The sequence below is a fragment of the Alligator sinensis genome, unplaced genomic scaffold (assembly GCF_000455745.1).
Source record: "Alligator sinensis unplaced genomic scaffold, ASM45574v1 scaffold216_1, whole genome shotgun sequence".
In the NCBI taxonomy this organism is placed as follows: Eukaryota; Metazoa; Chordata; order Crocodylia; family Alligatoridae; genus Alligator; species Alligator sinensis.
The window spans coordinates 2298786-2315259 of record NW_005841868.1 but is presented as its reverse complement, the minus strand read 5'-3'; the positions used below and the strand labels follow the sequence as shown (position 1 = coordinate 2315259).

General features: G+C 44.1%; 1 protein-coding gene across 3 annotated transcripts in view; it reads right to left on the bottom strand.

The window, feature by feature from the left end:
- RBM19 (RNA binding motif protein 19) overlaps positions 1-16474 on the bottom strand; it is a 121658-nt gene that overhangs the window by 33107 nt on the left and 72077 nt on the right. For all 3 annotated transcript variants that reach the window (XM_006016794.3, XM_025193064.1, XM_006016795.2), the window contains 2 exons: positions 15642-15747; positions 2994-3114 (listed from right to left, as the gene is read on the bottom strand). In XM_006016794.3, the coding sequence (XP_006016856.1) occupies positions 2994-3114; positions 15642-15747 (227 nt within the window). The remainder of the gene's footprint in view (positions 1-2993; positions 3115-15641; positions 15748-16474) is intronic.

Genomic DNA, 16474 nt, shown 5'->3' with positions numbered 1-16474 from the left:
TCAGGGCTGGCAACAAATGGAAAGCGTTTCACTGTGTGACTTGCTCCGCTAATCTAAAGCTCAGCCATACTCGATGGGTGCTTGTGGTCAGCACAGCAGGACAGCAGAGTATGGGGGTGGTTACAGCTGTTTATGCCAGCGAAACAACTAGCTGCGTGGGGATAGAAGGGCTAGGGAGAGAAGAAAGAATGACTGGTAGAAAGGTTTGGTTTTCAGAAATTCGTATGTGGCTTCATGTAATGATCTGCATGGGCTCAGCTCACTCCCTGCACAAGCTCTTAGCCCCACTGCAACAATCATGCAGAGTACAGCACCAGAAGGCCAATGCTGGATTAGAAGGGGAGCAGAGGAAGGATTTCAGAGCAAGACTGCAGTGCACTGGCACACAAAGTTGGGTATAGCACAGCACATGACCACATCATGTCTGGCTCCACCAATGCAAAATCAGCTTCCCTGCCCCCAACTCAGATGAAGGGCTATACTGGGAAACAGTATGGTGATGGAATACTATGAGCAACTGCTATGCAAGGGAGAGATGTAGCTGTAGTGTTTATTTCTCTTCATTTCCCTTATTATTACAGTGGTGGAATAAGGTGCAAGGTAGGATGTTAGAATGGAAAACTCCAGGCCACTCAAAAGCAAGCAAAGTATCCCAAATATAGTCAAAGCACAGGGATCTCAGGCAACAAGTAAAACCAGGGGCCAAAAGCAGTTGGGATCTCAGGCAACATCATCATCATTAAATATTTACAAACCTTACCAAATTGCCAGGAGGCTTGAAACAGGATCAGGGCTGCTGTACTGGGTATTTTATATAAAACCTAGATAGCCCCTTCTGTTAGGGTCTGCACTTAAAGCATGAAAAAGAAACAGCTGTCTCCCTGGAAAGACTGAATCCAGAAACCTTTCTGTGACAATGCACTAGCCTGCAGTGCCCCAGAGACGTTTTGTTATGAACATTCCTTTTAAGCAGATGCTCTAACAGACATTGCTTCAAGCCCTGATTCCAATATAGCGGGTCAAGCCTATTACATCTTCCCCAGAAAACTTTGCCAAGCATGAACTAGCTGAATGCCAGCTAGAAGCAGCAATTAGTCTGGAGCATTTTTTTCTGTGGGTATATGGGGAGCTACAAGGACAAAATCACTTGGTCTATTTCTTTCTTTTCTAGCACCTCAACATCAAGAAGGGTTTGAGGCCAGATGAACACCTCCTCTGCTCTTGTTTTCAATCCCTGATGGCTATAACTTAACCCTCCCTCATCCCATAGCTGAGATTTTGAGGATCCAATGCTTACTTGGCTCCCAACCTATGTCTTCTGTCGAGTTATTCTCTGCTACATCAGTTCCCAATGACCCACCAAGCAGGACACCTGCTGGGGTCTGGTGGGAGCTGCTTGTAGTCCTGCTTGGGGTAAGACAGGGTGGGCAGGGAGGAGGGGGTAACCTGCATTAGATCTGTTGTCACCACTAAAAGTCACAATCAGATTTCCAAATGGCTCCTGGAGATTTAAGGTTCCCATGGATTGAGAAGACAGGAGGTTGAAAGTCCTAAGTACAAAGGGGACCAATGAGTCATCTTCCTTGCAGCTCCCGTCTTCAAACCTGGGCCAGATGTAGGTCACCTTGAGAACCCTCTACTCCCAAGCCTAAACATACTCTTCCTCCTAGTGCACTGGCACCCCCTTGTGCTGCAACCTTGTTCACAAGCATGTCCACATGACTCCCTAGAAATACTCACTCTCCCTTTTAGTGTCATGCTGATAGCTAAGGTTGTTATTCCCTGAACTTACTAGCTCTTCATCAACATCTGATTGTTACCCTTTTGCATCCTAATCTAACAGTACCCAGCCTCCTCCGTTTCACTGCAGACCTGATCTTTCTGACCAAAATACCTGCAATAAACCAGAGGGTGTGCAAGGTGCTGCTCCAGAGAGAAAGGGACAGATCTATTAGGGTCAGGAGACTACAGGAAGCAAGGCTTGCCTCTTTTCACCTCTACATATTTAAAAGTGCTGTCCTCCCCACTCCACTGGAATTGCTTATCTCAACCCTTTTTCCTGGAGGCAAATGACAGGAGTGCATCGGAAGGAGGTTGTACAGAAAGGCTCAAGGAAGAGCATTGATCTCCACCTTAGTCCTCGAACCCAGGGGATCGCTCCTTACACAAATATTTGCCAATTGATGCATCTGCCCCTGTCAATGGCTGTCAATAGAAGTCTACAGTGGGCTTATCCATGGAATCACCAGCCTCTGAAACCTGAGCCAAAAGGCTGCTCAGCTCTCAACTGTTCTCTTTCTTCCATTTTTTCCTTTGAGCCAGAGATGAGTTTCATCCTCCTCCTCCTGGATGCCTGTATTTCTTGCAAATCATCCTTTCTTGGCACTGAAATGTACTACCTTAACACATAGCTGGAGGGAATGTGGCATTTCATTGTGCCAAAGCATGTAGTCTGCTACTTCATTTCTCAAAGAGGCCCAATGGTATAGAAAGAGCCTTCTCATCCTCACCTGCCCCTTGGCACTTTCACACTGCAGTAAACTAATGTGGCATGTGGAAAGCCATTTCACTGGGTGAATGCCATGTAATGGGATGCACTGAAACTGCTGGCATCTGAAGGGCTAACCCACACAGACAAGCACAAGCAAGGGAGTGGTCAGGCTGGTTTTCTGCCACTTCACCTTATCTGGAACCTAAAACAGTTCAAACTATTGGTGGCTTTTCTCTATATTCAGTGCAGACAGCTCTCACAGGAAAGGAGATTCCTTTGGCTTTCACATTTCTGTGGGCTGAGACTGTTGCATTCACCATGCAATACCCCTTGCAGTTATGTTCCCAGGTCCCACCAGCTACTTGCCAACCCACAATAACAGCCAATCCTTCAGAAAAGGGCTGGTGAGAATCAACAGTGCATGCCAGATTACCAGTCAAATAGGAGGGAACATGCCAGTGTGAGGTACATTTACTGACCGGGCAAGACACTGCTACATTACCGTGAAAATGTTCAGCAGTTTTCCGTCTCAGGGCCTCCACTGTTTCCTCCGTGTCAGCCCATTCCAGGACCAGCCTCCTGCCATACAAGTGGGTGCTGTGGCACAGGGCATTGAAGGCTTTCTGCAGAATTAAAAGGAGAGAGAATATAAATTCTTTGTCAAGGGAGAAAGAAAAAAAGACAACTGCATCTATTCAGTTTATTTTATGGTGCCTTATCCCTGCACTGTCCAACCCCCCACAATGGAAAAGGTTCCTAGGGACCCTCTCGAAATACTGAAACTGTGAGTTTTATGCACAATGCTGATGCTGCTAAACTCCTTCATTAATGAAGCCTTCCCGCACTCTAGAGGGCAGCTCAATACAGCTGCCTGCTCTAGGGGACAGCTCTTTCTGTGAGGAAGAACAGTAGGCTCGAATACAGTTCCTTATGAAAGCATCTCCTTGGACAAGAGATGGTTGAAGGACTCTGCGTACATGGTTAAAATAGGAACGGTGGTGGGTGGGAGCAACCCAAGAGAGGGAGTGTACAGCTGAAAATGAAGATCAGCACACACTGGGCATGCAAGCAAGGAGGAATGTTATAGCGCTTCCAGAGGTACATGACATAATATCACAGGTGCATAAGCTGGGAGTGCAGCTTTTACAGAGAGTTGGAAGAACTCTGTAGTGCTCTCATGACTTCAAGAAAACACCCCACTCACCATGTCACTTGTCTGGTACACCAAAGTGACAGCATGAAACAGAGTGTTGCCTTGGGACTGACAGCTATTTTAAAGCAGGGTGGCTTAGCCAATACATTTCAAGAACTCCAGCTCTTGGTAAGGAGAAGTCTTTCTCTTCTGCAAGTTCTGGTGATGACAAACATCACAGGGACAACATAGAAGCACCAGAATTCAAAGGTGGAATTTTCCCCTATTTCATTGCTGTGAGTTTATTTTTTACAAGAAAGGCCAAGATGCCTCGCTATTAGTCGATATTGCGTAAGAACATCGGTGTGGCCGTGACCTTACAGTGACATTGAATATACGAGTGTCTGGTGTAACATAAACACAAAAGACTTTCTATATCCTAAGCTGATCAATGGAAATGTTCAGGGAACACTGGCTTGATCCAAGGAGATGTTTTTTTGTCCTCAGTTTCTACTGACTTTAATAGGAGTTGAAGGTGCACAGGACCTTGCAGGATTAGACTCCATTATGCAAACACACAGACACCTAGAACAAACATTTCTATAGTACAGTTCATCCCAAGGGACAAAAGGCTTTACAACAAACTGACAGGTTGCTATGTACAGATATAGATGGAATCAAAAATGCATTTTTAACTGTGTCAGTTAAAAGTTAAGATAAGGCCTGTTTCTGGGGCCTGTGAACTAACTTCCGTGGAACAAGTCCATCCATCGTCTTACATTGGGGGTGTCAAAGATACAGCATGCAGGCTGGATCTGGCTCAGGGAGCCCTATGAGCTGGCCTGTGGGTCTTGGACTGACTCCACATGTGGCATGTGTTGGCTGCAGCCCTGTGCATTGCATATGGCATTCAGAGCTGGTCCTGGTGCTGCGGGTGATACACAGAGCATAGGGGGCTGGTCCAGGATGTACCTTTCATGCAGTGCCCATGCCAGACTGGTCCTGTATGCTGGCCCTGGGGCCAGTCTGAATTAGGACCAGAGACAGTCCCTGCGTACTGTCTGGAACTGGCCCTTCGTAAAGTGCACAACTCATGCCAGCTGTACATGAACCTGAGACCAGGGCTTTGCAGCACTGATCCAGGAATGAGGTGCCCATGCCAGACTGGCCCCGTGTGCTGGCTCTGGTGCATGGGGCTGGTCTGTGGGCCCTATGTGACCCACATATCAGCCCCAAACCCCTCATTTGGCCCATGGGGCCAAATGAGTTTGACAACCCTGTCTTACCTGGATGCAAAACCACTGCAGATCATTTTATCAGGTAGTGAAATGCAACCACATCTAGGATGGAATATAAGGTCTGTTTAACAGCATCCAATAACACTAAACAAAACTGAAGGTAGGGATTTGAATATTCTATCCAACTAAAGCTTCAGAGGCTTAAATGTACATTATTTTAAAGCAGCGGTGTGTGAATATTTGTTCACTGCCTGTACCAAAAATCTACAAAGAGATGGAAGAGGTGGTAGTGATACAGGAATCATTTTAAGTTGACCAAAATGTTTTGTTGAACTCAAAAACCAAACAGTTCACGTTGGGTTATTTACCTCTCCCACCCTGAGACCCTACACTATTTTTTAATTCTTTAAAGTATAGCTCAGTTTTGCAATGAAAATCAAAATGTTTCATTTTGAAAACACCAAAAGAAAATGTGCTTATTTTTTCAAAATGTTCTGCCTCCTTTTTAAAGTGAAAACTATTTGCTGAATTTGATCTGTGTTTTGGAATAGCTTTGGTTAAATCGAAACTGCATTTTTCAGTGGGTAAAGTTACTATTATATGAAAAAAAGTTCATCCATCTCTAACCACATATAGTCAGTCACTCTGGAACTTGGCCAGACTACCTCATTAACATTATTCTGAGTCCCACTTCCAAGACCAACCAGTCCCAGCTGCATCAAAGGAAGGTGCAAGAATTCTCGTATTAGTGACTCACTGACCAATAAAGGGGAGATGCTTTTTTCAGCCCACCTTTGTTAATGGTTTCTATTACAAAGCAAAAGGCTTTATATGCTTTTATATTAAAAAGCTCTTGCCTCAACGCCATCTTGCAGTAATGAGTCCTGCAGGTTAATTAACCACTTAAAATTTTATTTTCACACACACACACACACACACACACATACACACACACACACACGCGCGCGCACACTCTCTCTCTCTCTCTGTCTTTGCTTTTAAATGCTATTTGTAAATATCTTGCCTGTTTTGTTGACCATCCCTTTATTCAAGCATTATGAGGAAGGGTTAAGCAGGCTTGCCTTCTCTATATCATTCACTATTTTATTGTCACCACTGCTCTTCTCCTATTATTCCTTTTCTCTCTAAACTATATGGACTTGTACTGGGAAAAGGAAGAACGCATAATTTTAAGTTGGGTGTCTTCTCTCCTCTGAAGGCTGTAGCTCCTAGTATTTTTGCAGCTACAGCTGTTTTTATTTGCTGCTGCTCTTGTTTTAAAGGCCTATTTTCACATGGAATGTTATCCAATTAGCAGAGCAATGTGTTGGCTTAAATAAACACTCGGGGGGAGTCGGCAGTAGGGAGTTGTGATGGCTGTTTACATTGGCACAAAGAGCGATTCCAACTCTGGCAAATGACTGCGGCTCTAATCACTGGGTCTCATTTGTTAATTTATACTTTTTAATTTCTCACTTCCCACTGTATGAGGAAAAGAAAAGGCTGCATGAAAAGGATCCAGGAACATGTACACACTTCGACAGGGCAGCCACCCTGTACTCTGCCACAGGTCCCATTGGTAGCTAGCCAGAAGGCTGGTGGGCCACGCCTAATCTGCAGAAAATGAAGCTGTTTACAGCCACCTGCATTACAAGTGTAGGGTGCTGCCTGGGGAGAACACATGTTCTAGCATGCTGGGACACTCCAGCCAGCCTGCATGGATCCAGATGGAGCACTGCATGCCGGGATCTGTGATCTCCATGGGTCCTGCTTCACAATGACTTCCCAAAGATGGTGAGGGGGCAGGGAAGACATGTTCAGGCCTATATTTATTCAGGATGCGTTAAGAATGCCTAAATGGCTGGATTTTTTTAAAAAAGACTGCTGCCTTCGCCTTGGCTCTTTACATTAAAAATTCAGTTTGTGTCTATGCTGGAGGAATCTGTGAACAAGTAGAGATTTGGTAGGAATCACGAGGCACCACAGAAACCCTTACACGATTTAAAGGGCAATTGATTTTTTTTTTAAATTCTGACTGTTTAAAACTCAATGGCTGAGAAGTGACCCCCCCACCCTACCATTCCCCTCCCAGATCAGCATCTCTGCAATTCCTCCAGAGATACGGAGGCTTAACATTCTTGATCTCTCTCAGGTAAAAAAAATGTATGCAAGGACAAAAAAATCCCTATTCTTTACACACCATAAATAAGAAAGGAAATGAGCATAATTCTACATGTTTTCACCCTTTTCAGGACCTCTTTCAGAAGGAAGCTGGCTGAACTTTCAGGGTCACACTTTCGCCACATCTAAGCTACTTGCTGATAATCGTAGCTATGGCTGGCTATTCATCCAAGATTCAAACTCATTGGAGCAGACCTCTAACCCCCCACGTCGTATTAGTACTTACACTGCTACATCTGTGAAAAGGGCTCCCACCCTAAGCCTCCAAGTACCCTTGGTAACTGAGAAATACTTATAAAAAAAAAGAACTTCTTCACAACTGGGCAGCGGCTATATCTGCTAATACAGAACAAGCCAGTTACATGAAAATCAAAGGGCTCTCCCCTCCTTAATACTCCATCTACCCTCCCAAATCTCTCTTGCTTTCAAAATGCTTTAGTGTTTGCAAGAAAACCACAGGCCTAATGTCTCTGGAAAATAGGACATGATCATGTTTTAAATCTTGCTTCTGAACCCTTGTGAGTTTGATTTTTGCTCTATTTGCTTTAGCTTAATGTAATAGCTTGGTATGGCAGGAACTCTTTGCTAGTTAAATGCTACTTACAGTCCTAAAATTACAATATGGCTTTGGGAGAATCGGCCAGCTGAGTTAGAGATGGCTGCTCTGTGTGCAGTGAATAGACTAGACCAGCTTAATGCAGCTTTCAGTAGCAGAGTGCCTTATGCACCCCAAAATACTTTGCCAAGTTCAATAATAAAATTACACTTTGCTGATTTGTAATCTGCTGACAGGGTACTTGTTAGAAGGCACTAGAAAACACACAGGAATGAAAAAACACTGCAGAAAACATTGGAAAACAGAAAAAAAAATCAGCCAGTTTACTCACACATCTGCCTGCAAAGAAAAAGAACCAACCAAAAAAAGCTCAAAGTGTGCTTTCTGATAGCGAGCAGTTGAAACCTTGATACAGGAAGCAGTTCTGCCAAAATACTTGTACCTTGGGAAGGGTTGGAGATGTGGTAGGGGAGCAGAAGAGAGGGAGTAAAGAAAGCAGTACAGATTGCTAGAAGAAGGTAGAAGGAGAAAAAGGTGGCTAAAGAGATGGACTGGGGTACGTCTATGGAAGGTGACTTGTTTTTTTTAATTCAGAAGGGTAATTTTGAGCTAGATTCCAAAATGAAGGACCAGTGAGTGCAGCTGTGTAAAGATGGGGCTGTTCAGAGGGGAAGGCAGAAAGAAATATTTTGCTTGTAATGGAGTCTGCAGGGCTGGGGCTTTGAAAAGTCATAGATCAAGAGACTGGACCACTGAGTTCAGCTCCCTAGGGTGCTGTGGCTCACCATCCCTAAATGCTGTTTTAATTTTGGGGACACGGCTGCTCTGCCTCTCTATTCCCTATTGCTCTATTAAATACTCAAGCATAAAAGCCTTAGGGCCCAAGTCATTAGAGGGACAAAGGGTCAACAACATTAGGTTGTTGATAAATTTCCCTTCCTTCCTAAAAAAATATAGTCCCAGTTGAGGACATTCCCTGCTATGCCAGCTGAGCTCCAGGTTTTTTTTTTTTTTAAAGGGTTGAGCATCTTTCCCGAATGGGCAATTTCTATTTGGAGACCAGATGTAATTTTATATCAGCCGGGGGAAAAGTGTGTGGAAACTCTCCCGGCAGTAATAGCTGGGGGTGGAGGTGGGGGAGGAAAAAAAAAATCACAAGTCTTGGCACTGGGTTCTCCAGAAAACATATGAATACGTTAGACCTGCTTTAGCTAGCGTCAACCTGTCATTAGCAACAATGATCTGTGCAAAGCAAATTCCTCCACACAGCCACAAAATTAAATGCATTTAACTTAACGCTCGTCTTTCAGATGAGACATAAAACTGAGGACTTGGCTTGTGGTTATTAAAAATCCTACGGTGCTTTTTACAACAGCCAGGGTGTTAAAAAGTTCTATTCTGGCTAAATTCCAATGTGAGCATATCATCTTTCTCACTTCTAGTTAGATGTGAGATTCTTCGTTTCCTATCCTAACACGTTTACAGTTGCTGTGCTCTGCTGAAGCACAGTTGTGTCATGCACCAGAAGCAGTTGCATTCCACTGGTGCATCCACATTTGTATTATTTCAGCAACTTGAGGTGATCACAGTACAGATCATGCTAGGAGCTGTACTGATGGCAAGAGACAGTCCCCATCTTGAAAGCCTTTAAATTGTAAAGTCAAACGTGATATTCTGATTCAGATACACTTACTCACACAGAACAGCAGCTTCCAGGGAGCTACTTGAAGCCTAATGTGCTACTCCAGTGGGGGTCAACCTTTTCAGCAGGTCCCATACCCTCCCTGAATGCCCCTCACATCTTGATTGGCTGCTCTGTTTCCTGCTTCTTGTCCTGTGCCCATGCCCAATCTGCTGCTCTGCTTTCTGCTTCCTGCCTTGTGATCCCTGCCCAATACGCTGCTCTGCTTTCTGCTCCCTGCCCTGTCTGCTGTTATGTTGCCTGTCCCATCCCAAATCTACGGCATGTTGCACACACAGGCTGCCTGTGCCACTTGTGAAACACACGCTGCAGATTGGCCACCCCTGTTAAGAACAGACTTTATTCCTGAGACACAGATTTTAAACACAATGCCTGGGAATCCAAAAAGAAGTCCCAAATCTCTTAGGCCACTTTGAAAATCCCAGCCTACACTTATGGAAAGCCACTACAACTGCCCTGGGGAAAAAGTTGAACAAGGCAGTTTATAGGCTTTAAAAGCCCAACAAAACCATCCTAATGCTTCTATTGCAAAACCAACATGTTTTATGCAAAGTTTATATACCATTTCCAAGTTACCCCTCTTATAAGAGAGGCACCTCATTCAAACCACGACTATTCAGCTTGGAAGGTCTCGGCCTACCTTTCCCTCATTTCCCACTTTGCAGTAAATTCAGAGCCAATTACGTATGTGTTTACAATATTCAGAATGCTATTCATCACTACATGGCTCATCCTTTGCAAGGCAGCCAATGGAGTATACTTGATGTGCCGCTTGTGAGGCAATTAAATCCCTCAAAGAGATAGGGGAGAAAAAAATAAAATAAAGACACTTTGCCTGACGGAAGAAAAGCGCAAAGCAATCTTTTGATGGGTGGCACGCTTATTGTGCTCCAGGATTCAGTGCAAGGTGAGCTCCTGAACACTGGCAGGGACAAGGGGGCAGTGACCAAACATAACAGGCTCTATACACAGCCTTAAAAGTTATGGCCAAGTCAACATCTAGGGCCAACTGATGTCACAGGTGAGATCAAAGATTGGAGGGGATGTTATGAGGTTGTCTAGCCATCAGAGGAAAGAGGCTGAGGAACACCTTTCCTGCAGGAATAACGGAAACCAAAAAAAAAAAAGAAGCTAGTTTTAAGAGAGAACTTGCCAAAATGTGTAAATATAATTATATGATGCCTCCAAGAGCAGAGGACTAGCCTGATAAGCCAGGAGGTCCCTCACAGTCGCACAGTGTGTAAGAGAAGCCTGTAAAACAAGGTAGTCAGCTCTCTGAAAGGCCAGGGGTCCAGCCAGCCCAGTTCTGTGGCAAAACCTCAACAGCAAGAAATATTTGAGCATGGGAGAAGGGATTGTCAAAGCAATTATCAGAACTAGCCTGGAAGGTGTCAATGGAATTCTTGATGAGCACCTGATTCCTCTGAAGGCTGAAAGAGCTCCGTGTGAGAAGGCAGGAAGGTTAGCTACAGAAGGACTAAAAAACAGCTACTAGGATCAGGGAACTGTTTTATCCTGGAGTTTGCTTAAGATGATCTGTGTCATCTTAGGGAACGGGCCCAAAACACTCTGGACTTGGTATTTAATCCTTGTGAGGCTAGTTGCCGCCATAAAGTGGCTGCTTCTTTGTGGGGCATAGGTAATGAGAAGAGAGCCGATGCCCTCATGTTTTAGGCTTGTGGCTTTTCCCTGACAAGCATCATCCCTGTGCTGTAGGGAGTAGAAAAAGAACAATTTTGATGGGGAGGCCAGTTTTGACAAATTAGCACTTTTATCTCCAGCTCCAATCATGTCCCCACTGCTTGGAAGCCAGGCTTGCATCTGCTGTACATCTGACACTTGTTTCGGACATAGTCAGAGAAATGCTAGCTCCCAGGTTACACATAGTTGTATAAGAACAATAACTCTGGAGGTTTAGGCTAATTTGTGCTACATGGTGTACAAAGGCATAGTGAGAATGAATCTCGGCCCTGAAGAGTTTATAAATGGGTGTGACCAGAAAAATGGTGAGGGCACGTAAATATAGTTTATCCCCATTTTACAGGTGGAAGGAGTGAACATAAACAGGACACGTGGCTTGTGGAAAGTCACATACACAGGTAGTGACTAAATCGGGGCCAGCCCTAGAGATCTTTCTGATTTTATTTATGCCTCCTGTAACACTTTCTAAACCCTAACTAACAGCAAGCCTCGCAATGCAATTTGCTGGGCTTTCATACATTACCAGCACTGCAGTCCTGTCCCGAAACCTCACTAGAGCAGTCAGAGCATCTACACAGCTACCTTCTATTGTGATTTAAGAAGAGAAAAATCATGTGCTATTTTCACTCATGAAACAAAATATTCACTTATGGAATTTTATATGGCTGCAATAGAAGGTAAAATAAGCTATATTTTGCTAGTCCCTTATGAACCTTTCTGTTGAGTATTTACAAGTTATCTTTAAGGGGAGTGTGAGGAAGGGGATTCGCTCACAAATATATTATTCCCATCCTTTTTGTTTAAGGCCACACCGATCTTAAACTGAGTAGCCTCCCTAGAGGTACAGACAATCTGATTGGAGACAAAACTCTAGTGATGGGTTGTACACAAAATACAAAAAAGAGTGATGAACCAGACTTCACAGAAAAGCCACACAACAATACACTGCTGAAAAAGCCAACATTTGAAGTACACAGAGGAATGCCAAGCTGATGGTAGTTTGAATAAAGATCAATACAGGCCTAACAGAGAAATTCTATGCCCTGTGTGACACAGGAGGTCAGACTATATAATCCAATGGTCCCTTCTGACCTTAAAAATCAATTAACCCTGTCTAAAATGATAACATCGTCTACTCTTACCTCCGAATCCGTCTTGAAATTTGGAAAGATTACCCACCTTTGCAGCCTGAGCAAGCCACTGCTGGAGCTTGGGTTACAACCTGGAAGGACCCATTTGCTGTAATCAGCCTCCTGGTCCACTGAGCCTGGGACTTAGCTTCCACTCCCATGAAAAGTCAGGGCTGGCCAACTTGTGAGCACACATGCCACAAGTGGCACAGGCAACCTCTGTGTGTGACATGCAACACAGTAGCAGACGGGTCCTCACCTCCAGACCAAGTTACCCCACAGCAATTGACCTCAAATCAGTATGAATCAAGATGGTCAGACCTAGGCAGACACCTAGCAGTCCACCAGGCAGAACAGGTCTACTCCATGTATATTTCCACTGAAGTTTCCATGGACCACATGGCTTTCACAGAACTCACTTTTCCACCACCCTGAAGATGATTATAGCAAAGGGTACCAATGGATTAGATCTCAGTTGTGGTTTCTGTTTTTAGTCCAGAAAGTTGGATTTAAACATGATGGGGAAAAAACGGAACACTTTGAAATATCATTTTAAATACTTATTTAAAATCTTGCTACATATTTCAAATAATACATAAAATACGTACATAATTACAAGAATATCAATTATCAGTGTGTAATACACCCAAACACATATTCATTAATATTAAATATTAGTTAATTAAAGTTGTAACCTCCATGCTGTAGGGAATAAATTTGCTCCCAACTATTGGGTTATCCCCTAACTGCCTACTGAAAGGCTTCTTGGACCTTCCTCTTAAACACTGGCTACTGGGTCACTCTCAGTCAATGGGCTATTGATCCAATCTAGCCTGGATTTTATTATACAACTGTTTGATCCCTCAATATTTTGCCATGCATATGCACACACAAATTGTGAATTACAAGCCTTTGATTCCATTGCGGAGTTCTGGGACAGCACCATAAACCGCAGGAGTTATGCTCTAATGCTTTGTGTACTCACTACTTGATCAGCATGCAAAGAGCCACATAATTCTTATTTTATATGGTATGCAGTTACATTTTTAAAAATGTTATGGAATGCCATAAAAATCCACAGTACTCCAACCAAACCAAATCAGACAGTCCCCATCCCCATGGACTGAATCTTAACTATTTCCATTCTATTATTCTTCATAGCACAGCTTACAGAAGGTAGACTTCTTCATCCAAAAACCTCAATCAAAAGAAAGGCAAGCACTGACAATGCTTGGTATACACATAAGGAATCTGAGGCGCAGGCAGGCAAAATGCCTTGTCCCAGGTCACACACACTGTCAGTGGCAAAATGGAAATAAAGCTTATGTCTCTCAACTGTCGGGGTATATGCTCTTTCCACTGGGCTGTGGCTGCTTTTATTTTACTTATCGCATATCTTCCTGAAAGTTCAAAGAGAAGCCTTCTAAATGTAGTCCAACTACAGCCTAACTAGAAATGAGTTGCTGATCTAGCAAATTTCCTGAACACATTCTTAAGTGTTTTGCAGGACTGGAGCTGGATTGGACCTCACAGACACAGGCCCTTAGTAAACTAAATGCCACCAGCAGTAGACTCAGAACTGCCAGTGTGAAAAAAACGGCCCAGTTTAATGCTAAGGTAAGCGAAAGGAGGTGAATCCAGGCAACAGTGCCTCAAGGAAGCAAAGGGCAAACATCAGAGCTGCACATACTGTAGAGTCAAGTTTTCCTAAGAACTCTGATCAACTGTACCCCACAGCTTTTCCTAGTTTGAGTTCAACTCTTGGTCCCTGGGAAGTGAACAAGTTCCTGGTGGGTTCCTACCATTTCCAAACACCAGACATTCCCATAGGCACTGTCCTCTTAACTGCCATAAAAGCATTACACACCCTGCAGGAACAACCCTGCACTGAGCCCAGAGGAGTGGGGAAGCTAACAGGTGATTTGCAACTGATTTCTCCAATTCTACTGGAGAAGCCAGTCCTCACTGATGACTGGCAGAAAGAGGAGGGGATGCAGGGGAAGCAGATGTATAAATGTGATGGCTCAAGATCATTCCAATGTAAGCCTATTAAACACAAAGTCTGAGACAGCAAACCACACACGTTCATTGAGAAGTTAGAGTCAGAAAAATTCCAGGCACTGACGGATTCTCTGCCAACAGGTTGCACAGCTGTTTCTGCCAACCAAAGAGGCTGGCTCTGCTTAGAAGAGCCTGATGGTCTTATACAGGCTCTTCAGTATCTACTACAGCTAATAATTAGCTTGCCAAGACAGAGGCCCAGCACATCTTCTCCTAATACACATACTATCTTGGGGGAATAATGAGTATCTCAGCACACTCTGACCACAGGAAATGCACTTGATTACTGGCTATGAACCAAATTAACCACTTCAGTAGATACAACCCAGTTGACACAGATGCATTTAGCACTATGGTTATGGTGCTCTCAAACAAACATCTTCCTGTTACATTATGCTGCCTTCTAAATTACACAATTTTTCCACAGTTGTTTTGGCCAACTTGGATGGCTTCCCCCTACTCTAAACTGTTTTTGTTCCCTATAGCCTCTTGTTCTGTTTGGTCCATTTCAACACCCACTCTCTCTCTTTTTTTTTTTTGCTGCTACTGTTTTATGTTACCCTGTTCCAGGGAACACATTCTAGATGAGGAGGCGGCAACTTTGGGCAGAGTGCCAAAAATACCTGCAACCTTGACTTGTAAGATGTTGGCGTGCCAGGGGTGGACAGCGAGGGAGCTGCAAGGTGCCCGATCTTTGTTGTGGCAGTGCTGCCCCAGCCCCTTTTCCACCGACTGTCCTGAGGAGTGAGTGCAAAGCAAAATGCCTTTGTGTGCCACACCCTGGCACCTGTGCCAGGGTTGCCTACCCCTGTTCTAGACTCATGTAAAATCCGCTAAGAATAAATCCTCCTTTAAAACCATGTCAATGATGAGCTGTTTTTAATCTGCCATGTAATCGCATCCTATCTGCAAGGTAAGTAACATTGCTTGGATCCTACAGAGGTTTACCTGCCAGGTATTCTAGAAAGTGTTTTTAAAAGGAGTCATACTACATTATTCTCACCTTTCCTTTATGTGAGCTCTTGCTGATTCATTCAGCACCATGTTAACTTGATGCCAACAGATGGAGTGAAGAGCTTTTAGTGCTTGGGCAATCATACTCTGGTATTATCCTGAGCTATCTGGCCAAATTGTACAACAAGGAATCCTATAGTATCGCCACAGTTTAGCCTTGTCTGCATTGGGAACTGGCTAAGATCCCAACTAGGTAACTGAAAATCCCAAGGGTGGACACAGAAGTCACAACAACACTGCAAGCTCCAGTGACTTTCCTTGTCTACAGTGACCACTGTTAGTCACCGTATGTCAGAAATGCACTGGTGGCTGGCTACTGATTGCTAATATTTGAGCTAATCCCCATCATAGGCAAGGCCTTTCCCTCAAACTACTGCAGTCTGAGGGGTGAAAACAGACAAGAGGATGGCAAGAGGACCACGGCCCAAGCCTCACCTTGGCATCCTGTTTGGTGAGGAAATCTACAAATCCAAACCCACGATGTGATCCCGTTCCAGCCATTTTCTTTGGCAGTCGGACAGTCTTCAGCTCCCCAAAGGTGCTGTGAACAGAAGACAGATGAGTCAAACTCTGATAAAGGGAAAAGCCACCTTGCTTATCACTGCCATTACAGACATATCTCCTGATATATCTGCCTGTCTGATAGAAACTATAGTTACAGAACTATCAGCACCAGCAAATACTGCTCTGTAAGCAAATCCAGCCCTCTCTTGGTCACATTTAAAAAAAAAATCATTCAAATGAGAGACAGAGAACTCATCTTGGATTTTAAGCATCTCCCTTTCCAGTTACTCACGAACACACAAGCAGCTCTCCTGCCAGAACCTGGCATAATTTTTTCCCCCTGTCCTTGGGAATCTGTGGTGACTAAGGATTTGCACTGTAGCATTGTCCTCCGAGGTGGGCATACGAGGAACAGTCTCTACATGTAATGATTTAACAGTAGGCAGTGGCACTCCTAGCTGCAATTTACAGGGATCTGCCCATGCGTTTTGGCTGGGATTGAATATCAGCTGCAATACACAAGTCACTAACATGACCCAGTGATGGACATGAACCCGAGGGGTCTGAACATGATGCTGTGCAGTGTGGGTTCACGCTGAAAGCAGGTTGTTTTTTTCTAGGAATATCCTTTGCTCACCCTCAAGGCAGAGTTGTTGGGTTTCCCCAAATCTTCTCTGAAGGGGTATTCTCTTAAATGGGTGGATGAGGTAGAAGGGGAAAGCTGTGCTTGTGAAGAGACCCAGGCTGTTTTTAAAGTTTACCAA